The sequence below is a fragment of the Ciconia boyciana genome, chromosome 8, assembly GCF_034638445.1.
Source record: "Ciconia boyciana chromosome 8, ASM3463844v1, whole genome shotgun sequence".
NCBI lineage: Eukaryota > Metazoa > Chordata > Aves > Ciconiiformes > Ciconiidae > Ciconia > Ciconia boyciana.
Window position 1 is genome coordinate 26,428,512 of NC_132941.1, and position 26,981 is coordinate 26,455,492.

Here is a 26,981-nt window from a genome sequence, read left to right on the forward strand (position 1 = left end):
TTTAATCAGATGTGTGGGACAAAAAATTTTACTACAAACTCCTTTCAGGAGTTTATTTACCAGAATAAGGTCTGTGTTATGAGTGGCAGAGCTTTAAAACAGTAGCTATAACATTTTCACCCTCTCCGAGATTAACAGTTGCAAATGATTTTAATGCTTTTGTAGCTTTAGCACAGCAGACAAGTCATCTCCAGCACCTGCAGAGCAAATCTATTCTCTCTTCCTAAGAGTTGCATTGTATGAGCTGCTTTCAAGGCCAGATGTAAGTGTAATTAATGCGAGCGTGAGTGACTGTCGCTCTCCATCTCCCTTTCTCCTTCTTTGCTAATATTCTTTAAGCTAAGCAAAACATGCAGGAAATGGCTTCAGGAAAACTAGCCTTATCTTACCAATTACATTTGTAATAGGGTAAGGATTGAGTTGCTGGAGAACCAAATACATGCTTTCTGAACTTATTTTCTGCCACTTCTGTTGTGGTGGGTACTACATATCAAAAAAACCCAGCAGTTTATCCTCCAAATAATACCTATTAATCTGACAGAACAGAGGAATTTATTTTGATGCAACAGTTTGCAATACAAAATTAATATAGAACTCTCTCACTCCGCATGCTTGCCTCTCTTGCACGCTGGCTCTTGCACAGAGGCATCCAGCAGCCGTGTTGGCTTCAGGCGCTACTTGCAGTTGTACTCACTCTTCAAAAGAGATTCCCCATCCTACCACCTCCACAAAAATTTTTGCATTTTCTTCCCAGCAAGCCGATACATGGTCCAGTCACTGGATGATCTCAGCGCTCGGGCATTGCTGGACACTTCTGACACCGGATAATCTCCATGGCATCTCTGAGCACCCTGGGAGATGGTTTTGCTGATGATCTCAAACGTAGCATGCAACTTGCTTACCAGGATGGAAATGCATTTTTAAAGTACTGGAATGAAATGCCACATATGGGACAGTGCAAAACAGAGAGGCAGGTCTTGCTTTGTGCTTCTGCTCTCTGCCTTCCTGGCTTGGCTTAGGGTTTATTCCATAATCAGCGGGTTTTTTTGCTCTGTATGGCTGTATTAACATACATGGTAGGGACAGGATCTGTCGCCTAAGATATAAGTGTGGTGTAGGAACAATAGACATTTTTTTATTCTTTCCTTCTGAAACTATCTTCTACAAGATCCCACTTTAACTGATTCCAACCAGATCTCAGGACAGATGTCAAAATGGGAAAGGCAGGACTATGTGGGTTTCTCTGCTGCAACGTGTCCCAGTTTAAGAAGGCAAAGAGAAGACAACAATAAAGATTGCAGAGTAAATTTTTCTAAACTTTCATGAATAAGGCTGCAAACACATTTCTTAGTTCTTTTTTTTAAGGTCATGATCCTGACGGAGCCAGCAGTCCCTGCCTGACACAACTTGATGGCCAGTGGGCAGCTGCCTGTACGTAGCATTTCCAGCTTGAGTTGTTCAAAATACCGGGTTTTGTGAGTATCCTAAATCAAGCCTCAGCTTCTGCTAGGTAAGATTTAGCTTCAGTTCTTTCAGAGCAGAGAGACAGTGCTGTAGGGGCACCCCAAATGTGGTAAAGCAAGGACAAAAAAGTTAGCATTTTTCAACCTTCATTCCAGTTGGGTGCAAAAAAAAGAGTTTCAGGGAATGCAGACAGATTTAATTTCCTTTTAGTGATCTGTTTTGATTTTTAAACTATGTTTACCCACCTGGCCCAAGGCAGAGAACGGTGACAACAACTGCATTTGTTACAGGGCCAGCCAATAATAAAAGATAAAGGGTTTGTTTCGGAGTTAACCCACGAGGACCATCTGCCGCTGACTGCAAAGCTGGACGAACACTTTCAATGAATGCCCTTCAAAAGTTTGGGAAAAAAATCTTGAAATGCATTTAGAAAGTGAATATCTGCTTTTGTGTTGGGCTGAGGACAGAAGATAGCCAAGGACCCTGCGCAGTTTTCATGTGTGTCAGAAGATAAATGTCCTGTTGAACTGCTGGCATCTGAGACACTGAGTATATTTTAGGGTAAAATCAATCCCCTGGGTTACAGCCAGGATTATTTGGAAGCCCTTGCTGGTTTAGTACAGGAGTAATCCCATGCGATGAATCAAAAGGATGAATCAAAGCATTGCTAATGGGGGATGTTGCTTCTTCCTAAAAAAGTCGAGAGCCGATCACCAGGGATGGAAACCAGACCTTTCACGCCTCCTTCCACCACCTTCAAGTTGGGCATATCTTTGCTTTTTTATCAGGACGGAGATTAAACGTGTACATTTTGGCACAGCTGTTTTCCCCTATTTTGGAAGCCTCTATTCAGCATGTTGAGCACTCTGTGAAAACGTGTCACTTTCAGAGGCAACCGGAATAGCTCCTCTGCCATTCCTGCAGACAGCAAGCAATTCTCCATGGTGCCCTCACCAGCTACATGGACTGCCATCGCCTACAAAATATTCCATAGCTGAATAGCATGGAATATAGCCAGCAAAAAGTTACCTCTCCTTGCCAGCATGAGCAGCTCCTCCACCAATGCAGCTACTTCTCCTTTTCGTGCTGAAAGGAGAGTTTAACAAGGCTTGGGGCAGGGAGACTGGAGAACGTCAGAGATTGCTCCTCATCCTGTTACCCCGGTGGCAGTCACATATCTTTTGAGATAAAGCATTGTGATGTTTGTGGATTGATTAAAAAAAAATAATCATGTTTATTGTAATTTGCTGTTAAAACCCAATTTCCTTAAGTTGTGGATCTGGTTTGCCTTGTGTGCTACCAGCACCTTTGTAGTGTGGCCTGGAGGCATCGCTTCGTGTTGACCTTGGACTGTACTTCTGCAAAGGGGGCATATAAAATAGACATAAATAGTTTGGTAGAAATACTTTTTAACACCCATATCAGCATAAATAACTTTGAGGAGCAGGGGGAGGCTGCAGGTGAGTAGAATGTCAGTTGTGAAAGCATGTCTATTCCATATCCAGCTTTATTCCATAACCTCATCATGCAGGGGTGGGGTTTTTTTTTGAATAATCAGTGTTAGAGGCATTAGGTGGTGTAGTGCTGATCACTGTTCAGCTGTTTGCTTCTTGGGAGAACTTGTAGCAGAGCTGGAGCCTCTTCTGCAATTAAGTGCTGAACCACTTTCTCTCAAAATACATTTAAAGGATTAAGCAGCAGAGAAGGCTGGGGTCATCTTCTCTCTGGCCCAGGAGTGATCAAGGTGTTCACCCAGGTTGAACAAGATGGGTTTCCCACCTTAGCATGGGTGTGTTGGAGTGTGGATCTCTCCCTTTCAGGGTAACTTCTCAATAGTACAGTCAGTTCAGGTGGAGAAATTTCTCCTTGTTATATGGAGTAAGAAGCAGCTGGAGAAAGTCCACAGGAAGACTGAGTAACCAGAGTTGTAGGAAACACAGCTTGCTAGGAAAGGTAAGCAAGTTGCTAGTGCTTAGTCTACTAAAGACATAGCTCCTCGGCAAAGTGGGGGATGGTTGTGGAGGGAAGCATGATGAAGTCCTTCACATTTGTTGCAGGTAGGAAGAAGAGTCAGGAGTTTGAAACCTTGTTGAGAGACTTCAACATTAGATACCAGAATACCTTTTTTCTACCTGTAGCAATTGTTGCTATCTAGAGTAGATGACATGGACATTTTAAAATCTTCATTATTGTTGGGTTTTAAGAAGCAGTTGAAGAAGAACTTGTCAGAGAAAGCCTGGGTTTACTTGATCCTGCTTTGTTAGGGACAGAGCAAGTAATTTCTTGATGAGATTAAGCTGGAATTTCTTCTATCATAAATAATGAATATATCTGAACTCAAGTGTCAAATGTTCTCTTGTGTGTACTTTCAGACTTTTTCACAAAATTGTGGGAAAAGGAATATGATTTTTCTTACCTGTTGCTGTGCTGCAACATCTTCAAAGATTTCCTTTGAGTCTTCTGCTCCTGTTTGTCTTCCTAGCGTATGTTTTCCCACTTGCAGCAATCTGCTGCTCAGCTGTTTACCTCTAAGCTCTCCCTTTGGAGCTGAGGCTCTGTTTTCCTTTGAGTGCAGGTACCCACATGGAAATAAATTTCCAAAATGTTGATCTTTGTATGCAAATCTTTAAATAATATAGGCAGATCTGGGGGGAAAGCAAGAATCTATTTTACAAATCTGTTTAATGTTCTCACGGAGAGAGTGGGGTTCTATTTTTATTGACCTGGAGAATCAAGCCAAGCATTCAATACTATCTTACACACTTAAGCAAGTTTTCAAATATTGTTCTTCTGTCAGTGTTATCATCAGCGCTGTTGGCCTGAATTTGTGACATCTTTTAACAGGTCAATAAATGTTTTTATAAAATAGCGGAGAGAAAACATTTGTTGAATACAGGGGTTTTTAGTACTAAAGTGATGGGCAGTCCTGTAAGACCTTTTCTTCCAAGACTCAAATGTAATTTGGCTGTATTGTCACTTCTAGCTGTTCAGAAGGATACTGGCCTATCATAAACCACCATAAATCTATGATATTAATTGTGTAATTCTGTGATGTGGTGTAGTTGGAGTTTGTTTTGTCAACAAGTTGATTTTCCCATTAACTGCTCTGTTGCTGTGTTAAAGCTGTAAGCATTTCTCTTAGGAAATTTTCCTTGTTTACTTAAAATCTTACATTTTCAATAGTAAGATTTAGAATTTGTTCAGAGCTCATATGCTATTTCTCTGTTTCTCACACATTTGGTCTATAATAGATGCCTTCTGCTACCCTCCCTTGGATTGCACAGACATAATTATCTGTAAAAAATATGCTGTGATGCATTCTCGCCCAATTTGGGAGTGTAATGGTGCAACCACAGTAAAATCTGTCCAGATGTCTAGGAGTATTATCTTCTCCCATCAGTTTATTCCTCATTTGGGAATGATGGAGTTGATATAATGAACTTTCATTTTATACTTGGGCCCAGACATCTTATAATTCTTTTTTAGTTGTTTCTGTTTGCTTTTGTTACATTGTGGACTCGTGTGTTTCCAGTGAAAAAGAGTGCTTCCTAAGGAAAAAACAAAAGATGTTATTGAGAGCATGAACAATCATATTTTTCTGCACTTAGTTGGCCAGTTCTGTCTTGTTATCAATTAACACATTCAGCTGAAGTTTTTTTTTTAAACAAATAATGAAGGCTTCCAAACTTTCTAATTCCACTGTAGCACAGCATATGTTTAAGCTAATAAAAGCAAATTCTGTTTTAATTATGCTCGCAAATTAAGTTCACCAGGCACTTCATGCTTGGCCCCAGACAAAATAGTGGGTTTTGCTATCAAGCCCTCTGCAAGGTCTTCAGATCTCCCTTTGCTTTTACGGGTGGGTTTTCTCTGGGTGCAGAAGTGGCCACCAAATTGTGCATCCAGAAAGTGTTTAGGGCTCATGAAACACAGGTGGGGTGATTACCCCTAAGGCATGTGCCAGGACTTGCTCTCCAGAGTTCAGGAATGCAAAAAACATATGGGTTTGGTTTGGATTTTTTATCTCCCAAAAATGTGGAGAATAACTTTTATGCAGTTATGTGACCCAAAGTAAAAGGTGAAACCCTGTGTGAAAGGAAAAACATGATTTGATTTGGGTTATATTTACCTCTCAGCATGGAACTCCTCCCAACAGCCCTCTCCCTCCTCGCTTTGCACCTGATCATCCATGTTCCTGAAATCAGAGCAATGCGTTGGGGATCTCACTTTAATATTAGGAGCATAGGACTATATTTACACCATGTAATGGACCATGATAAAGCAACTCATGAGCGAACTGTTCTTGGAAATAGCCTTGGTAGAGCTGTATCAGCTCAGTGCTAGGCTTAGGCTAATTTTTTACATAGATGCGATGACAAGTGTTTTTAATTAAAGCAGGTACAGTGCTGCTTTCCTGCCTCTGGAATGTACTTTTGTCTATCTGTTTCGTTTAGCATCACTTGGAATATTGATGAGCATCAAGTTTTTATGGAAAATGAAGAATGAGAGACCAGGGTATTGCAGAATCACAGACTGATTGAGGTTGGGAGGGACCTCTGGAGGTCATCTGGTCCAATCTCACTGTTCAAGCAGGGCCACCTAGAGCTGGTTGCCCAGGACCGTGCTCACATGGCTTTTGAATATCTCCAAGGAGGGAGACTCCAAAACCTTTCTGGGCAGCCTGTAAAGTAGTAGAGATACAGCTTCAAGGTCAGGATTACTTGCAGGAGATTTGGAGACCCAACTTCATATCCCTCATCCTGCCCCAGACTGAATTAAATCTCGGTCCTGTGGACCCTGGGCTTGTGGGCTCTTTATTGCTGCATCACCCTCTCACCTCGACCAGCAGGCCCAGCCTGGCCTGGGAGACCGTTGCTGAGGCAAATGCTACAAAACAGGAGGAAAAGTTACCTTTTTGGCAAAAGAAAACAAACTTGGATGTAAAATTCCTGATGAAGTCTTCAGTAATTCTAACAGTCCTTCGATGCTGTTTTGTTGCTGACCCTGTACCATTCGTGGCTTCGTGCTCTGCATTTGTTATGTCTGTGTGTGGTTTTAATCTTTTATTTGCTGCTGGTTAGAGCTGATCTTTTCTCCCCACTTTTTTTTAATTATTTCTGGTGGGATGGAAGCAGACCAGGAGAAAATTTGCACAGTCATGCATGTGACTGAGCAGGTTTGCGGCGCAGATTAATTCCAGTAAATCCTTAATTGATTCTTGGTTGATTACCAGCTTTACAAATCGTTCTCCAGATGTTTACTGCAAGTGGTCTCCCATCACCACAAAATACATCTTGGCTGCTAGAAGAAGATCAGATTTCCATTATATATACCGCTTTTCTGGTGAACACTTGTTCAGCCCCAGATGATGAGGGCAAAATATCTCTGGAAGATAGATGAGAGACAGGCAGCTAGATTTATGACCTGTATTGAGGGAGCCATTAACTGATGTTTCTCTTGTATTGCAGTGTTCCCACATTCCAGAGCCTTCCTGAGGAGATACTTAGTAAGCTTGCAGATGTCCTTGAAGAGGTAAGTGCTTTTAATTTTGAGAGCTAATGAGTTCAGAGTCTATGTGCCTTCTGGTGGCAATATCCAGCCTCTTTTTTCCGAAAGAACAGCTTCACAATTTTGCTCCCGATTAGAGTTGACTGTTCCAGCACGTTGAGACGATGAGAGGAGCTGTGTGAAAAATGAATCCAGTTTTGAACAGGGCTTACATACTTTTAATTGGATTTCTATCCAACTGGGGAGCAAAACGATCATTTTCTGTGGTGTGCAGAAGGGAAACCTTCTTCTCCAGCCCCTGGTTCAGTGGTGCAGAAGCAGAGGGGGATGTAAAAAATACCATCTCCTTTCAAATTTGATGCGACACTTATGTTAGAGGGCAATATCATGCCTTAAAGGAGGTATCATGGCAAAACTGCTCCTGTAAGAGTTACAGCAGAGAGGGGTGATGTAATATATGTTGAGATATGTGATGGTCCTGATGGAGTTGTGCTTTGCCTACCCGGCTATAACTAGTACCTCATTAGTGTCAGGCTTTTAATGAGTATTCATTACAAAAAAACCCAAAAAACACAAGCAAAAAAAAAAACCCCAACAACAAAAAACACAAGAAAATCCCAACCAAACAAAAAAAAACCCCAGCCCCCCAAAACAAACCAAAAACCCCAACTTTGCCCTGTAAGTGAAGGTGTAAAATGGATGTAAAATATTTGAGTTGCATTGCAGGCAGTTTGTCCACGTAGTTTATTCACACAGCGCTCTGTCTGGGCCTGCAGAATTGCATGTGATTAAATATTACAGAAACTTAGTAAAACCTTTCAAAATGTAGCCCTGTATGATTTAACTGCAGGAAATCTCTGTGTACAGCAGTATTTTATTTAATTCCTTGTTGGTTTTTCTCATACATGCCTTGCCATCATGAGCAACCCTAATAACTATGTTTATAGAAAAATGTTCATGTGTACTGCCTCTGCCATTGATCTTAAGAAATGTCGCTGCTGACGTTTAAGTTGACTTTTTTTTTCCCCAGAGCATTGATAGGACATTGTTACTTCTTTGCCTTTTTATTTAGTGTACAGATAAATTTTGTAATCCGAACAAATCAGCTGTCATACAGAATAATTGCATATTCATAGATAAACTTGATTTCCTTTACTGCCAGAGAAATGTTCAGATTTAGAGAGAAAAAGCATATTAACTTGATATGCCATGAATAAAATTTGCCTATCTCAAAAACGCATGCCTAACCAGAAACAGATAGTTTAATTTGCTTGGATCACATAACCAGCATTAAACTCCTTATCAAGAGTTAAGGAAAATTATGAAGTCAATAAAACTTTCCCAGGAACACTTAAAGTTTCATGGTAGGGGAAAAAATCATAACAAACTTCAATGAAGAAATGAGGCATGAAAGCAGCATCTGTGGGGATAACTCTGTACCCTTAGGGTGAATGCTATGGCAAGAGAGGCTGGTCGTCCCAGTCTGTACTGGAATATGGCTCCCAATTTCCTACTTGGAATCACCCTTGTTATTCCCTCTGGGTTTGTCTTTGATTTAACATACCATGTTTTACATAAACAAAAAAAAAAAAAAAAAATCACTCTACTATAATATTACGTGTCTTGTATTTAACAGTATCCAATGTATTGAAACTAAGCATCAATAAGTTTATTTTATCCCCTCTGTTGCTGTAACAAGGATTGGATAAAAGTGACTGATTTGGCACACTTGAGGCAGGGGAAAAAAAAAACCAAACCAACCTCTTTCTTAATGTCAAGATTTCATGCAGTTTTCCTTTTGATACAGTGCTGTGAATAATGCAACACTTCTGTCCTACATTCTTTAGTTAACAGTTTTTAGAAATTATTTAAAATCAAGAAGCAAGAAAAAAAAGCGGGTTTAATTGCCCGTTATCCAAATCAAACTTGGAAATGGCATTATAAAGACAGTGGGGAGGAAAAAAGGTCAATGTTTAATAACATAATTTCATTTCTAGAATTGATGGAAATACTACAAGTTCCTTGGATAACTCAAGAATTAACAAAACCTGGGGGAATTTCCTTTTCTCTTGCAGTGGCTTCTGACTTGTGAGAGATCACTCCCATCAATGAAATTGCTCATAACTTATATACGTGAGAGCAGAAACAAGTCTATTGAGTTCAGTGTTAGCACATTCAAACCCAAGCTACTGATAGACTGTGTTTTTGCCAAGAAATCTTCTCCCAGAAGTTAGCTTTCTAGGGCCATAGAGAAGCCTCCTTCCCCAGAACCAGGGCCTGGAAACTTTACCCTGTTTCCAGGCCCTGGTTCTGGGGAAGGAGGCTTCTCTAGCTGTAGATTGTTGCAGTTGACACCAATCTCAAAGCAGCTTTAGGTTGCACCTCTAGCCCTAGTCCCAGGATTTAGGATTTACTACTGGACACCGGCACAGCTTTTCCCAGCACCCAAACCTGACCCTTCTGTCTTCCTCCATTACATTTTTTTAAATTATATTAATATTTTTCAACATTACATGTTTCTCAACAAGCATCCATGTAATGTATAGCTGACTTTGTTAACATATCTCAAACCATTGGGTAGATGACTGCAGTGATTTTCACTGTGGTGGGAAGCCGAGCATCCCTTCCAACAGAGAGGTTGATATGGTTTGGTTGTAATGCCATCTCTGCATTGTTTATTCTTGTGCTTGCCAAACATAATGTGTGAGATGACAAATAATATGTTTCTGCAGCTTGAGACTTAATTCTTGTTCTAGTTGGGTTTTGGTAGCTTGGTGTCTTAAGGAGATGAGGTTTATGTCTGCCTGTAGGACAGTCCTTTCAAATCATTTGCCATTGCTTGCCCAAAAGCCATTTAATGCAAAGTTCCTACAAGATTCATCCAAATTAGAGTAGAACGAGAAGAAAGATTTCAGTTAGTGGATGTTGACTCAAAATAAATGTTGTGGTCAGCTCAGCCTCTGCTTCACATGAACTAAGCTATTGGCAGGGGATAGCTGTTTGGGAGAGGCAGGGAAGCAAGGGTTAATGGTGCTTATGCTGTGCAAGGCACGAAGGACCCAAATTCATCAGTTATTCTGTATGGGGAACAATTTTTATCTTTATTTTTCCATAGGGTGTTGCATATCATCCCATGTTAGCTGTGTGTCTGGCATGCAAGAGGCAACACATAGCACTAGAGCCTACAAGTTTAATGACATTTTTAATACTGTCCCCAATGTTTTCCTAATTTTTCTTCCTTAGTTCCTGCTTTTTCCTATTTTTCTTCAGTTGAAAAAGCCCTTCTTGACCTCCCTCTGACTCTTCAGGCATCATGCCCTGAGCTGCTCCTTCCTAAAAAAACCTGTTGCCCAATACCTCTGGCCTCTGGTGTGTGTGCTCACAGCTCCGTTGCTTAACAGCGTTGAAACAGTGGCAAAATAGTTTCACTGTACCTTACTTTGATAAAGTAAATCAACGTGTTTATGTTTAAATAATGGAGTATTAACGTAGTTGGAAAAGGTAACAGCTGCCAGGTTGCTGCTTAAACATAGCTGTGTGCCTTACCCCCATCCGAGTGCTGGGTATCTCAGATTAAATACCTGCATTGGTATTTATTGTATAAATATCTTTGCTCTGGATGAACACAAATCTCCTTTGGAATACAGTAAAAGTGCCTTGCACATTATTTTTATTCATGAAACATCTGAATAATTTTAGTTTCCTTGGGTGAAAGAGGGGAATTTGTTTGCAAATTGAAAGACTCGCTGTAGATGATCAATAGCCAAGCTTAAAAGCCCCCCCCTTTTTTTTTTTTCATAAACCTGAAAAACTTTCTGAAAATTACCCACTTATGAAGGCTTTGAAATAATTTATAGTTGTCTTTTCTGACTACAGACTTTCTGATTTGCTTTGAGTTAAAAAAAAAAAGAAAAAAATTTTTTTTTCCTCCATCAGGTACCCTTAATATGTATCAGTTATATCACAAAAATAAATGGATTTTTTGTAATACACAGTTCTTTTCTAAGAATATGTAGCCTTAGCATTATGGCACTTCATTATAATGTGGGCAGTTTATAACATACAAGAATAAAGTATTAATTTATTTTTATTTAGGAAACTAAAATGCATCGAAACACCCATAGAATTACTTACAGAAATGGAGGTGCCATCCACATATGACTGCTACTGCCAACATTTAGGGTCCTGTCCCCTCTTCCAGCCCCCAGACTGAAAGGTAGCACAGGGACATAGCTGCCCCGATGGGAAGTTTGGGAGGAGACGGAAGAGCACCTTTGCCAGCTTCGGGTCTCTGAGAGTTTTCACCCTTTTTTTTTTTTTCCCCCCTCTCCTCATGGGAATGGAGAAACTGGTATCTATAAGGACTCTGAGGTATTGTCAAGAGCCCTGTGGGTCACAGGACTGTTAATATTACATGGACAACGTGTGTCTGGTGTCTCACCCACTGATTATCTGGAAGGTACTAATGTTGCCAGTATTTTTAGTCTTTATGGATTAACTCAATGCGTTAAATGAAATTAAATCCTTAAGGGAGGAGGACAGCGAGTCTGTAAGAAGTGGATCAAATTGCCAGGAACTACACTGCAGGCAAGAGAATTAAAGGGAATTCATGGTCATAGAGGAGAAAAACCAAACAAAAACCCCAAAACACCCAACCTGTAGTATAATTTCTCAAGATGTGACTCCTCATGGTAAGCGTATAGGTGCTTTGTCTGCCTATAGCATAGCAAGGTGCCTATAGAACATGTGTTTGCCCACTGTTAAGCACCTTTGCTTTATCTTTGCAATTAGGAGCAGGGGAAAATCAGACAAGTGGCACTTGGCTGATGGAGCAAGGGTGGCATTTTCCCCTGCTGTACTCACAGTTGAAGCTCATCGCTTTTTGGCTGTGTATATGAGAAAAAGTAGGAACTGCTGGAGACGCACGTGGGGTGGCAGTGGGTGGACCTCCTATCAGTGGCCTTCAGCTCTGACCGTGTGTTTGGAAGAGCTTTTCAAGAGCTCAGCAGGAGGAAATTAGTACTTCTGGCAGGAGGCAGAGTAGATGCTGAGAAAAGGGAAACCAGTGGGCAGGCAGAAGGACAGCCGAGCTTGAGAAGATGTTTGAAATGTCTGGAGGAAGAGAAATGTCAGTCCAGGGTCTGTGTTCCTGGCATGGCCAAGGAGGGGGGTGAGCTAGTAGTGGACATGGGCAGCACTCAGAGACTCTGGGCTGGTGTCTCCTTCTCTCTTTCTTTTTTTCCTTCTTTTTCTTCTTTTTTTTCCTTTGGGGCAAAAAATAGGGATTTCTTTTCCATCTTGAAGTTGGTTCACTTTCTGGTAGCCTTTTTCCTGTTTTAAGGGTATCCTCTGTGTCATTCAAATGCAAAGCTTATATCCTTGGAAGATTTATATCTAAAATCAGTAGCTCAGGTAACAATAAGTATAATTAAGGTTGCTTGACCTTGTCTCTTTTGAAACCATTTCCAGTTGCTTATGATTTTGATGACTTATCCATTTGATCTAAAATTATTCATTGTGGCTGCTGGCCTACAGGTGATTTTTCAAATTTTTTTTTTTCCCAACTCAAACTACTAATCCTGTTTCAAAGAAGGAGATTGCTTTGCCTGTATGTCAGGGATGGACTTCTTATCTGCCTGAATATCTGTTCCAGCTCTGAGTTATGTAGGACTTTCAAGGTAGGGGAAAGGGGCAGGAAATCAGAGAGCCTGGGGGAGCTGGAGAAAATAATACATGATTTCATAGTTACAAATACAGAGGAGGGGGTTGAATTAAGGTTTCGTTGGCATTTTTAAACTCTAGCATTTTCTAAATCCTGTGTACTTGATGTTCCTTTGCTGTTTAGGATTTAGCATACTAATCCATATGTTATATGTATGAATTTGAGCAGTTTTAGCGACAGAAAGCATCAAATGCAATTTCAGTTTGGTTACCAAAATACTGGAGATTCTTTTTGCGTAGATAACGTCAAATCTAAACTACGTCATATGCATTCTTGTCGTATATTGTGTGTCCAGAACTCTAGATAGCTTTGCCATATATATATTATTATTATATGTATATAAATATAATATGTTTATATAATATTATTAGATGATATATAGCATTTGTATACTATATATGCAATATAGAAAAATCTATGTGATAATATTTTATATGAATATGAGTAATTGCCCTAAATCAAGGATGGGTACCACTTCATTAACAAGTCCTAGGTTTTCCTTGTTCTAACAGTACAGTTTGGCTAGGGAGCGTGTTAGGGACTTGGGACTGCCATTCCCCATGTCTCCCAGTGTGCAGTTTGGAAATTGTTTCACTAGAAGCATTGAGACTTCAAAATTCTAATTTAATTTAATGCATTATGGAGGTCAAGTGCCAGTGATGTGCTTCTCCAAACCCGGGCAGCTATGATTTGGCTACCTCATTGATCCCAATGCGTATATGGTCATAGACAAACTATTTGAGCAGCACAAGTGAAGAGAAATGTGTTAAATACCACAGGTGGATGATGCCAAGCCTGAAATCTGTGTTCTTGCAGCTTGCTGGCTGCACGCAGAGCACATCTTGGGAGTGTGATCTCAAAGTGCTGAAAGCACAGATCACAGCGCCTGTTGGCAGCCATTTCATTAATGCTGCTGTAAATTTATGTGATGAGGGTTGCTTGCTGCTTTTTTTTCTTCCCCCCCCCCCCCCCGTTAAAGAATGAATTGAATAAGGCACAAATGATAAAAGAAAAACAAAATTAATCTCTGTTGCTAGTGGCGCAGCTCCTGGTGAACCTGCTGAAGAACAGCAATCTTGGAGGAAGTTTCATTGCATAGTTCATCTTCACAAGCTGGCTTGGACAGACCTGTCAGGTTTTGCCAGCCTTCACGTGAAGATGCCAACCATCCTTCTTGCTCCACACTGTGCAATTAGTATGGATCAGAAATTCTTAGGATGCCTCTGTTTAATTAACAGAGTCTGAATACAATCCTCCTTTTATGCAGAATTGCGTGGCAACAGTGAATAGAACAGGAAAAATATGCAAAATTAATCAGCTTTCAATATAATTAATATTTTTTTCTGCCTAGATAAGACCGATGATCACTCTCAGGTAAAGGAAACGAGGTCTAATATAATCCTTTGCTGGTCCATCCTGCTGGTGACAACTGTCACTACATAGAGCTTGATGGTAGTTCTGCCTGGACCAAAGGTGATTGGCAGTAGATAAATATTGAACTGATTTAGAGGCACAAACTAGATTTGAGGGGGAATTCAGGGAAGAGTAAACTGTTTAGAAGAAAAATAAATCTTTCCTAAGCTACTATTTATCTTTTCTGATTAAAGCTAGCACTCTGAGGTATATTTACCAAAGGAGCTATGGGATATAGTTAGAGAAGTGCTGCCTATGGGAGCAACAAAATAGATCAATCAACAAAAAAAAATCACGTTTGATTCAGTCATATAAGGACAAAATTTCAACTTGATTTGTCCTTATATTAATTTTTCAATTGACATTCTTGAAAATACAGCTTTGTTTTTGCAGGTGCTCCAGGAAAAAAGCTTTTTGGGTCTACTTCAAAAAAAAAAAAAAGCATTAGAAAATAAAATGCAGTTGGAAAAAATTATGTGCAAGAGTACAATAAAGTACTTAGTTGCAATGTCTAGAGCAATGGACTAGAATAGTATCCTCCTCTTATGTCATTGATAAACTTTTTCTGGCCTTTAAACCTATGGAATATGTGTGTATGAATAGTGCACATATGCTATATTTTCCACTACAAATCACAGCTGTTCAAAGAATTAAAAGCAATTTCTTCCAGTGTGAGAAACAAGGAGTGCTGATCTAATTGGAAAATATCTCTGCCTCTTTCAGTTTTTATCAGAGTGCAAAATGCAGATGAATTACCTAAATCTAATTTTAAAAGATATTAGGGAGAAAAAGAGAAACGTGATCATTTCTCTGTACATGATGATGTGAGGGTATAGTGATGCTCGCTTTAGAAGGTGCTCTAGCACTTGCATTGGGATAAAAGGTGTCATTTTGACATAAGTTTTTTCCTTTTGGTTTTCTGTATTGTGGGTACTGACCATTTAAAGGCAATTACAAATAAGCTCTTGCTTAGTTACCACAGCAGAGGAAAGGAGTTAGATATTCCCTGATCCCTGCAGATATCTGTCAGGAAACCCATCATCCATGTGCATATTATCATGACCATCCTGATTGCTCTGTTCTTCTGCAATGGTAGAAATGAAGGAGATGTTTCTTTACACAGCAGTTAATAGATCTGCAAAACTAATTGCTAGAGGGTGATGCAGATGGAGAAAAGCTTTGTGGGTTGAAGAGGACACTTGAAGCATCCCTTGAGATTGCTAAATTGAGATCCTCAACGCTCTAGCAGAGCTTATGGGCTCAGAGCAAGACCGACAAGGATCTAGCAAGTTCTTCATACAAGTAACAAAGAAATTATTAAAAAAATTATTGCCTGATGAAGTAACTTGCAAGCAAACTCAAAGTTTCATCAAGTGAATGATTCAGTCTAACTAGAGCACAAACTTTTATTTGGATTTGAGGCTGTTATTTCATTTGAAAGTAAGTTGAAGGACAAGAGAACAAGTTGTCTGTTAAAATCAAAATTTGCAGCCAAACTGAATAAGCCCTTTAACTCTCCCATCCTACTAAAAAATGCATGTAACTTATTTTGGTGGTTTCCATGGCCACTCTGTCCTAGTGGAAATGAAACCCAGAAAAACTAAATGAGGCAATGCTGATACGGGGCACTATTTATTTTTTTTTCCCCTCTACTTGTTTGGGATCTGGCACCCACGGTGCATCCCACAACGCTGCTTTTGTCCGATGGGAGTGGGATGGAAAGCTGTCTTTGGGCCAGACAACACCATGTCTGCAAACAAAAATCAACCAAATAATGTCTTGTGTGAATAATGGGGATGGAAAAACAGAGTGGGGGGAGCAGCATGTTTCATTAAATGGAAATTCATGTGAATACCCAAGATAAATGTGGCTAAATATTTATCTGGTTCATATGACCATGGTTGAGGAAAATAGAGTGCTGGTGGTTAAAATAAAGGTGCTGGAAAGTCAAAGGCTAATCAAGTTCTTGACTGATTGGCTCCTCTTTCTCAATTTTATTGCATTTCTAGAAGAGTGTGTAATGCAGGAAATGCTGGAGCTATCTATACCAACAGAGCATATAGACTTCTTTAGAAAAACAGCACAGGAGGGTTTGTAAATAGGGAAAACTTTCTAAAAATTTGGATATAGGCTTTACTATAAAGATGGGATTATTAGGAATGTATGAGGAGATGGCAGTATCTCTGTCCTTTCCAAAATGTACTTATCATAATGAACATAGGGAAAAGGTTCAGCATCCATATGGCTGGGACTTTGAATGAGTTGTACATTATGTCTTAGAAAACAAACAAACAAAACCAAAACCCTCACCTGTGCAAGGGCTGCTGAGGTTGGGTCCCTGCAGACCTGTGCTGAGACTTGGCTGGATTTAACAGTAACCCCCCCCCCCCAAAAAAAAAAAAAACCAAACCACCTTTCATTAAAAATAGCAGGATTTGTGCTGAGAAGCTCCTCCAAAGGCCAGTTTTCCTTTTCTAGTTTACTTGGACTCCTTGCTAGTGGTAGGTAAGCTCTGGTTTGAACCATTGGCATCAGTGAGAACTAGGGGTTGACTGACCCTTTAACAAACACCCTAATCAAGCAAGGGGTTACTTCTCTGCCATGAGCCGGAGCAGAGGCAAATGAAGGCTCAGGCTGATGCTACTAAGCAGAAGTGGGGAGAGACAGCGGTACAGGGCCTCTCCCTTTGGCGTAGGCAGGTTGAAGTGGACTGTGTAATTGCAGCCTCTGCTCAGTGAAAGGGCAGAGTTGATTAAATGGCGCTGATGAACCAATGATTAAAACCATTGTTTGCAAAGAAATACCGTAGACCTCAGATGTGAATATTTTTGTGTACAACTAGGGTGATCCTTTAGTGCTGGATGTAATCTTCCTTTTTTCATTTGTATCTCTAAAATACATTACACTTGTGTTCTGCTTATCACAGGAATGTTTTCTTTAACAACAGCATAATATTTCCATCTTGACAGGCCTTGGCAAAACACTTTAGAGGCTAGTTTTGAAATTCTTTAAGGCATATTCATGTTTCTTGGGCTCCCTTTCTGTTCATATCCCATCCCTGGGCTGCAAGGGATCTACAAGGTCTTATGGACATCAGCATTACAGGCTTTGCTGTGCCATGCCTCCAGTTTAGCAAGAAATACTCTCTTGTCCCTGATGCACCCCATTCCCTACCAAGGTCTTGGCTAAGTCCTCCCCTGGCTTTTAAAACCTTAGCTGCTGTCCTTGCAGTTTTGCCGAGACTGGTCTTGTTTCCAAGTTTTTCCACTGACCATATAGGCCAGCTGGGTCTTTCTCTTGCCCTTTCTCCACAAAATCTCTATTGCCTTTTCTTCCCTGTCTCCTCCATCATTTACCATCAAACCCCTCTTTTTTTCGATGAAATCCATGTAACGAACACACATGAAGCCATTTCCCTAACTTCCACCCACTTGGCATGATTAACAGATTCAGGTCTTCTCACGGTGGGACTTGTTGGGTGTTTGCAGTGGGTGCAGCCATTGAGCAATGCAAACCTGCCGGCTGCAGAGGGCTTCTGCCAAATACGCTTTTCAGTCAGGGAATTATGTTCTCTGTTTAACTGATTTTTATGAAATGAATTTTAAAATCTTGCAAGAACCAGCTTGCATTTACACTGAAAATCTCAGCGGCTTCGGAGGGATCTTTTTTCGGAGGCTTTCCACAGGGAGCCAGATTCCTCCGGAAATGGCAGGAGTTTATTATTATTTAATTTACTGTCAGAAGTACTGCTGCCCTTTCTCTGGGCTTATTTCCTAAACCACAAATACAGGATCTGGGTGGGTTTTTTTACAGTGCAAATTGTAAAATCCACTGAAGTTAGGTCAAAGTACCCCAGCTGGAGAATTACATCTGCTACAGCCATGTGAAGTACGTGGATATATGTATTAATGTAAATCTCCACAAGAATCCCGAAGGATGCTCAGAAGTGTAGGAGTTTGGGGTTGTAAAGAGAGATTTCCTCAGCTGCTAATGCAGCATGGTATCTTGCCATGCTGTTGCGGAGACACCTGGAGAAGCTGTAGCCTGCTCATTAGCATCAAATATTAGCTATCCTGTCTATTCAACTGCACCCAGCAATGAAGATGCAAAAGCCAATGCTGGAGCCTGAATTTTCAAGTGCAGTGTTTGTATTGCGATAATTTTTTTAATGTATCCTCTGAAAGAATTTTATAGTTGCCTGTTTTTCAGCTGCCTCTTGAGTAACATCGTCCTTTCCAGCTTATTACACTGTCCCCCTGCATTGAGTATCCCCCTCTCATTAATAAATACCTCTCAGCCAGATCAGTGGGTAGAAAAAGCCACTCCAGCAATGATGTGGTTGATCAGGGCATGTGGTGACAGCAGTGTCGTGGAACAGTTTCCAGCAGAAGAGAAGAAAATGCCTGCAATGCTGCTTTGAGATCCAGTATTTTATTTTTATTATTTTTGGTACAGTGGGTCGAGTGGATGTTAAAGCTTTCTGTGATAAGTCGGTGAGAAGGTGCTAATTTATAAAACTGCTGCATTTGCCATCGCCACTCTCAGGTTATGCAGGTGTTTGGGCATAAGTGTTTGCTCTTTGACAGGTGGGATTAAACCCAGCTCTGGCCTATCTGGAATATATTTTTATGCTCTCTGTAAGCGGATTCTTCAGACAGTCTGTCACAGCTATAAAAGAAAGGGAAAAAAAACCCAAACAAAAAAACCCCACCAAACCCATGAAATTGTTTTTTGTTGGTAATCTTAGATGTTTTCCAGGGCTTCATAGATACCAAAAAAAGGATTTAAGTAAATCCATAATTTATCATTTGCACTGGCAGATTTGCAGACTCCCATTTAGAAACACGCAAAATGGATGTGGGACATCAGGGAGGTCACAGGATGCAACTCAGGAGATCCAAGTAAAGGTCTCCTCCATGATCCAGCCATGTGCTTAATTTTCTCATATCCATGAGTTTACTATTTCCAGTTTTAAGAGGCTTTGCAGCATACATTTGGGCAAAGGGCACATGGTTTCTCTTTTTCTGTGCATTTTATTTGTTGCTTTTGCCTGCAAACAGGTTAGGGCCAATGGGCTGGTGGTTGCCCTTCACTTGTGTTGAGCAAATACAACATATTCAACTCAAATTGAAATATAATTCAAATTTGTGCATCTGGCAGTTTCTGCTGCAGCCGATGTGGCTCAGCTCAAGCCCTTCTCCCCAGCAGTGCCCTGAGCCAAGGCTGCTGCTGCCCTTGGGACATGGGCAATGCCTCTTGGCTAGAAATACTGTTGGGATATTTCCCTTTCCATCTGGGTAAGTTTAAATTGGAACTCGAAAATCTAGATCAGACATTAGGTAAGAAACACTCTTCTAATAGTCCATTTGTTTCTAATGCTGTGAGTATCAGCAGCAAGGTATGGCACTGTCTTGCTCCAACATGATGGGCAGAGTATAGATTCATATAGCAAACGCTCCTCTTTTTAAATATAATAATACTTTGACTACAGATTTTAAGGTAAAACAAAGCTGTATAGTGTTAATGAACTACACCTCTGAAAAAAGCATATGAACATCTCTAACGGTCCCAGTTCCTCCTGCATCAGTCACCTAAGCTCAGGACTAGCAGCCTGGTTTGGATGGAGTGTCTCTTGGGCCTGATACCAGAATCAAAAAGGAGCTTTTCTGACAACCTGAGCTCTCTCAGCCACCTAATTATTTTTGGGATGGATCTTCCCATTGATGAGGTACTTGCTCAGTACCATGGCTTTGTGCAGGCACAGGGGAGAAGGAGGCTGGGGGCTTTGCTTTGATGTGCTGGCTTCATGGGAAGCCTGGAGGGAGAGTGTGCATGTCTCTGGTCTGCTGAGCATCTCCTTCTGTGAGTTTATTTTAATAGCAGTTTCCAAAAATCCCTAATTTTAACCCACATATCACTAGTTAAATAAATACATACATAGGCTAATTTTGGTGGCAATGAACCAAAGAAACAAAATCCAGCCTTGTGCTTACTTGAAAATATTTCGTGATTTCCAGTCTCTAACCCCGAATAGTCTGAAGCAGAAAAAGTTAATTGTTTTTAATAAAGCTCCTTTTATCTGTGAGGCACAGACAATGCACTTTTATCTGTAAAAGCAGAAAAATATAATTAGCAAGTATATTAAAAAACAAATATTAATTAACTTGATGGGTGTTTTCCCTTTGATTCAAACTTTATTCTGCTTGTTTCTCCTATACCATTGCCCACAGTGACACCTACTGGAATTTTGCACAAGGCGGGCTTGCAGGCTGTAGCTTCATGAGCAAGTCATGCCAGGGATTAATTAGGAAAAATGAAGAGAACAGTAAATGTGGTCATGGAGATACCTGTGGCCACCCAAGGAATGGCCACCAAGCTTTGAATGCTGGCCCTCTGCTTTGCACCAGGACAATCAAACTTTGAGTCCTCCTGCACCAGCTGAAGACGACCCTCCCTCTAGCAATGGAGCTGGTCATTAAATCCCAGCTTTGTGCTAGGCAATAGATCAAGCAGATCATCTCCCCAGAAACTGGGGAGATCCTCCTCCCTTCCCCAGACCTTGGCGGCTTCTCAAAATACACCCCAGCTGGCAGGTGTTTCTTTTTTCAGGGAGTTTATTTTCCTTGGGAAATGAACTTGCGCACGCTCACTTGAGTAGCTTTCATTTTTGTGCCTATATGTTATTAAACATTCAATTAAGGTCTTAGGGATACATTTGAACTAACTTTTTATTTCCCGCTATGGGTCTGGTATTTGCAGTATCTCCAAGTTGTAATAATAGTAATTGAAAAGTATCTTTATGATAGCAGAAAGCCATTTCATCCTTAATACATGAAATAGGCATTGGATATCTTAAGATAATGACAAGACAGCCACTGGAGGAAGGGAGAAAGACATGAGAAGGGGAGTTACTGATGTGGTAAAATTGAAATGGCCTTATTTCCATACTGCACAGAATGCAGCAAAACACCATTTGAGATAAGTTTTCTTATTTACATTTTTAATATGTGGCTTTCTGTCCTTCTTAATAGGGAATTTCCCATGAAGTTTCCCAAAGTGGAATTTCTTACCACCATAAGTGTCAGATCCTGTCTGCCAGATTGGGCTCATGAGGGGACACAAGGCCAGAAGCAGTAATGGGTGATTGCAGGGCTACCTGCTGATACAGTAAGTTTATCAGCCACTAGGACAGACTGCTTGGTAATGGCTAAGTCCTCCTCCCATGCTGCCTTTCAGTTGAAATGGGATGTCTTTCTGGAGGAGAAGTTTTTTGGTTTGACTGTGTATGGGTTGTCAGGTTAGATGAAGGGGGTTTTGGTTTTGGCTTTATATGTTTCTGAGGATTAGCTGATTCAGATGGTTCCTTCTGACCCTAAAAAGGTATGAAATTCAAAAATGTGTTCCTAATCTTCAGAGTTTCCAGGGAGTTGAGCACAGCTTGGAACTTCTGCCTCTCATTTGAAGTCTTCAGGGATTATGGAAATAAGAGCATGGGACTGTATTTGGGAGTCATACAGGTTTTTAGATATAGGGCTTCAGACCCTGTAGTAGTAGAAAAGGGATGAAACTCATAATCTCAAAATATGGTCACAAGAGGCCACCAAAAGTTGTATAATTTAAGCTTGGAGGTGAACCCCTTCATAGAGCATTCCTGTAACAGATCTGTCTTCAGTACCTTTTTTGGAGCATCCCCATAATAGATCCGTCTTTACCTTGAAGGAAGGGTTGGACTGGGACGGGCTCCATAACCTGCTGGTTCCTGGCAGATCCTTGCCTGTATTGCAAAGCTGAAGGTAGCACCAGTGCCATGCCAGTTGGCATTGATAACAGGTATCTGGAATGAAATCAAGGTGTGGGCTTTCGTAAAAAAAATCTCATTATCAAAATGTATAGAAATTAAATATGATAGCAGAGAAATTAGCTTCTAAAATGCATACTTGAATCAGAAAATGTATATTTCTCCAAGAATTTAAAAGAAAATACAAAAGAAATAGAGATGTGTATCATTTTGGACTGTGCATAATGCAGTATTGCTGTAGTATACAGCAAGGTGTATTTAACCTGATTTTTCTGACCTTGGAGCAGAGTCCAGGTTCATATACTCTCTGGTACAATTTTAAGCAGCCTAATAGCTATTTAGGCAACCTGAATTGCTGGCATAGGACATAGCCTAAGGACAATGTAGCATAAGGAACTGAGACTGACATAGTTTAATCCTGTGATGCCCTCTCCTTGGTTGCTTTGCCTCCCATGCTGGTGAGGGGTTTGGAAAGGTGAAGGCAAAGCCTGGTCCTGTAGTACGTGCAGGTAGGATTTACAGGTTTTCTTCACACCATTGAAAATCAGCTCAGGTCACTCCTTCATTGCTTTCTATGAAGTGGAAATCCTAATAATATTCAGACCTAATTTGCCAGCATGGCAGGAAAACTAATGCTATTCTCATTTTTAAAAAGAGGAGAGTTTTGCAGACATGAGGGATGGTGAAGAAGTTGGCTGTATTTTTCTGAAAACTTTTTTTTTATATATATAAGAGTAGTTGTAGTTAGATCTCAGAGATGCATTGTGGACAAGAAGAAAACCCAACTTTGCAATGGGTAGATGTTTGTTGTCCCTGGTATTACACACCAGATGGGAGGTGAAGGGTCAGAGCACACTGGGTTGGGTGAGCATCTCCCCAAAACCTCCTGCTAGATGCACTAAAGAGTACTTTCATCCCCTTCTTGAGTCTTTTGATTCTCCATCAGCAGCGAGCAGCTTTGGTAACAGATGCCTAGCATCAGAAATGAAATATTAGCTGCTTTCATGCTGCCATATGCTCGGGGACTGTAGCACAGAGAGGTTCTTCAGTGTTCATCCTTGAATTTCCCCCAGTTGAATCCCAGTGCATAGCTGGGGTGTCAGGAGGCCACCTGATTTCAGCACAGCTCGCTGCATGTTTGGGTATCCCCAAAAAGGGGGGGAATCCCCTCCGAAAGTCAGCTATATATGTTGGGAAGGGCTGAAACTCAGCTTCCCACTCAGCCGCAGGCTTCTTGGGATCAGCCAAGTCTGTCTTTGGTTCTTCAGCTGAAAGTCATGGAAAACAGGCAAGAAGGGATCTCTTGCTGGAGATCTGTGTCCTTCAGATGCCCTTCCTGCTTTCAACATTACACTTGTGATGAAAAATAAGACTCTTAAGTATCTCAAAATTAATATAAAATGAAAATAACTGACTATATTGGTAATTCAGAGAGAAGACAAGTGCAAAAAATAGCTCATTGCTGGGAAAACTTATGATACTGCTGCAGTGGAAAATGCTGATGCCCTAAATCAGGGCATCAGTGGAACAGATGTGTTCTCCTCCTCTTGTCCCTTCTGATTTCTGTCCACCGTAAGAGACTGGGAAATGTAAATAACATGGCTGTTATCAGCATGTAGTTTTATGCTGTTCTTTTACCAGGGTTAAGGTTTTCCTTGGCTATGTAGGAGTGAGGTTTATTAACTGTGATGATGGGCAATCCCATCTGTGTTGCAATAAGACTCGATCCTGTGCTTGTCCGCTTATAAATCCAAATGGTAATTTTCCAAATTCCTCACAGAGAAAGCCACAAAAGATATAATTCTCTGTGCTTTGGAGTTCAAAAAAACCCTAGTGAAGTAATCTCTGGATCGATGTGCTGTCCTTTCCCAGTAAGGAAACAGTAAGCTGTCCGTTAGCAGTGCTACGTCTTGTGCCAAAAATCTGACCTAGATTACATTTCCCAGTATCGGTCTGGTTTTCTTTTCAGGACTGATATTAAGATATACTCAAAAAAAGCTGCTTTAAAGCACAAAATAGATGTAGTCATTCAAATATTTGTATGTCTGGTCATTGCATGAGAGATTGATGAAGACGTTACTGTTGCAGGCCTAATTCTTGACATGCTTTATCTTTCAGTAACCTAAACTTTTACCATGTTCTGAATTCATAATGTGATTTTATTTTTTTTTTTCTTACAGCTTCATGTTTCGTTACTAATTGCACAAAAGCCTGGAATAAGTTGTAGGCAGTGGAGAGGTCTGGTAAAATTTTCTTTGTAAGAACTTCATAGCAAAGTTCAAATTGACATGGTTGGAGTTGCATGAGCCTATTTTAACAGTAACATGTCTATATTAACAGGAATAAATACTGACTTCTGTACTTAGGGGAGGATATTTTGCATTTCTATATTAAAATATAGTTTTTATCTGAATTTGGCAAGTTCTGTTGTCTAGAAGACAGTTGCAACCCAGGTTAGGGTGCATGTCTCAAGGCAACTTCTATTTCCATTGAGAAAAGTTGTTAAAATAATAGAGCTTTTGGGTTTTCCCATTTCATTGCACACTCAGAGTAAAAGTTCACTTGCTGCTTTAATAAATATATTTCAGGCAAACATCTTGGTTACTCCAGTGTAATTCACTTCCAAAATTCCTTGTAATCCAGAGTGCACGTTAGCAGACTGGGAGCAGCGTCTGAGTTTGTATGCATGCAGGCTGATAAAACTGCTTTTTTTTTTTTTTTCCCTTTGTGCAGTTAATGAGAGAAATCGAGGGAAAAAGAGAATATTTTGTAGCAACAGCCAAAATCTGTGGAGGTATAAAAGGGAGTATAAGCTGTGACAGTGTTTAATTCATCTGGTGCTGCAAGGCTCACGTGTTAAGTCAGAAGTGGTTGTCACCTACACAAACCCCTAAAAAAGTTGCCAAACTGGAAGCAACTGGTGGATTCAGGTGTTTGAATTGGGCAAATTACCTGTTTCAGTAAAACTCTGTAGAGACTGGCTAAATCAAATGCTTTTCACGATTTTGCTTACAGTAAAGTTGGTTTCTAGTGACAGTTTAAAGAAATGCATTTGCGTGTGGAAAGGTAGAGTCTCCGCTTTGATTCGGACCACAAAAAGAAAATATATTTCATCACAGGTTACCTGAAGAGTGGCTGAATGTATTCAAGTAATATGCTTTTTTATTCCTCATGATAGATTAGAAAATTAGTTTGGATCCTCACAGCAATGCAAATAACTTGTCTGAATAAGCATACAAAATTTGAAGCAAATTAAGAAAAATATACAAAACAAATATGTTGATTTACATTGTTTACTTCCCATTTCATTTTTGAAAGGAACTGATTGCCATTTTAATAGTTGTGGAACTGGTCTTTGGATTTATGGAGGGAAATTAGTGTTTCATACACATTCTTCCATTATAAAGAGAAAAACAAATCAGAGCTATTCAGGAGACAAGAGCAGCTATTTTTCTTGCATTTCAATGAAATTTAATGAAAACCCCACATACTTAAGTTGCTTGTGATTGGAGCAACGTTTTATGGTGCAGTGACATAGTGTGATATTGTTTCTGGTTGTATTTCCTCAAAACAAAGCTGTCAAAGTCAATATGCTGTCATATTGCTGAGGGAGACATTTCAGTCTCTGTATTTAAAAAACAAAGCACCTTTCTTTACCTTCCGCCCCAAACAGTCTATTGAAATGAAGCAATCTGAGTCACAGGAACATGTTAATGTTCAAAGTAGGCTGGAAATGTCATGGGACAGGAGTTGTTCAGATAGAGATTTCAATCCTACAAAAGTTTATACTCAAAATTAAATGTGTGCGACTGGTCATGGGCATACAAAATTTTTTGTCTTGTTAATACTTCCAATTTCCAATTGGCAGTCTGATCCCACCCCGAGTCAGCAACACCCTATGCAACTTGCTGTGTAGGGGTTTTTTTGTTTGGTTTGTTTTTTTCCTTAGTTTTACTTGATTTTACTGTTCGCTAATTTTTAGTCAGGGTAACTGATTAATTAATTCCACTTTGCCTGAGTATCCTTTTTCTAATTACTTATCATTCAGTTAATTCTCCACATTTCACATTGATTGTCTGTGAATCAATTATTATTTTAGTTAGCAAGCAAAGTGTTGGTTTTTCTACCCCAATTCATTGACGGCTTGATCTGTGGCCTAATACCACTATCAACTTTCACCCGACTAATTTGCCATCTCTCATTATCACCATCATCTCTCATGGGAATAAATCCTATTTTTTCAATATTGGTTCCTCTTGTCTTCCTGAGCAACCCTCTTTGCTAAAGCTCTTCTCCCATTTCTCCTTAGCCTGTCCCAGTGTGCTGCTCTCACCCATCTGTATCATCTCTGTGCTTTGTTAATCCTTGAACTACCTCTCCTTGAGTTCTCCCTCTTTGTCTTTGAGGTTTGTCTTGACCTTTTACCCTCTTCATCCCCATCTGTATCTCTTTGAACTTTCCAGCTTTTTCAGCATCCTCTCTTTCCTCCATTTCTCATCCTTCTGAAATTCCTGTTTCTACTCAGAAGAGCATCCTGCCCATTAATTACTTTTATTTCTCTTTTCCTGTTGCTTTGCACTTAAGGAAATGAAGCTCTCCCTCACTGACAGCACTTCTGCAGCTGATCTCTTCTGGTGGCCTCTCGTGATACCAAATAAATGTATGGTGTCAGGGTTGAGCTTCCTTCTCTGATCCCCTCATCCTTCCTTTTGCCCTGTCTCATCCTTTGAGCATCTTTACATGTGGTCTTTCTCCAAGAGCATCAGGATTTCCAGTCATCCTTTTTACCCACTGCCACCTACTTTGTCTTGTCTTTCTCCTCTTATATTTTCACATCAATCTTTGCTATGTATGTATGTGGATAGATGACCTGCTTTCAGTGACTATGCCTCCAAAAATTAGCACTTCTGAGCTTCTGCTATATTCCTAGAAGTTATCTTTATAAAAGGATGTTGGGCTGCAGGCAACAGCTTGGGCATCTCTTGAACCCCTGCCCTACGTGCTCCCACTCAAGGAGGTTGTCATTGACCTGAGGGGCAGCAGGGACAGTGTCAGGCTTGGGGATCAGGACACCCT

At 40.3% G+C, this 26,981-nt stretch overlaps 1 protein-coding gene across 2 annotated transcripts in view; it reads left to right on the forward strand.

The window, feature by feature from the left end:
* Positions 1 to 26,981, forward strand: part of PRKG1 (protein kinase cGMP-dependent 1) — a 526,334-nt gene that overhangs the window by 355,518 nt on the left and 143,835 nt on the right. For both annotated transcript variants that reach the window (XM_072869342.1, XM_072869341.1), the window contains exon 5: positions 6,933 to 6,996. In XM_072869342.1, coding sequence (XP_072725443.1) covers positions 6,933 to 6,996 — 64 coding nt within the window. The remainder of the gene's footprint in view (positions 1 to 6,932; positions 6,997 to 26,981) is intronic.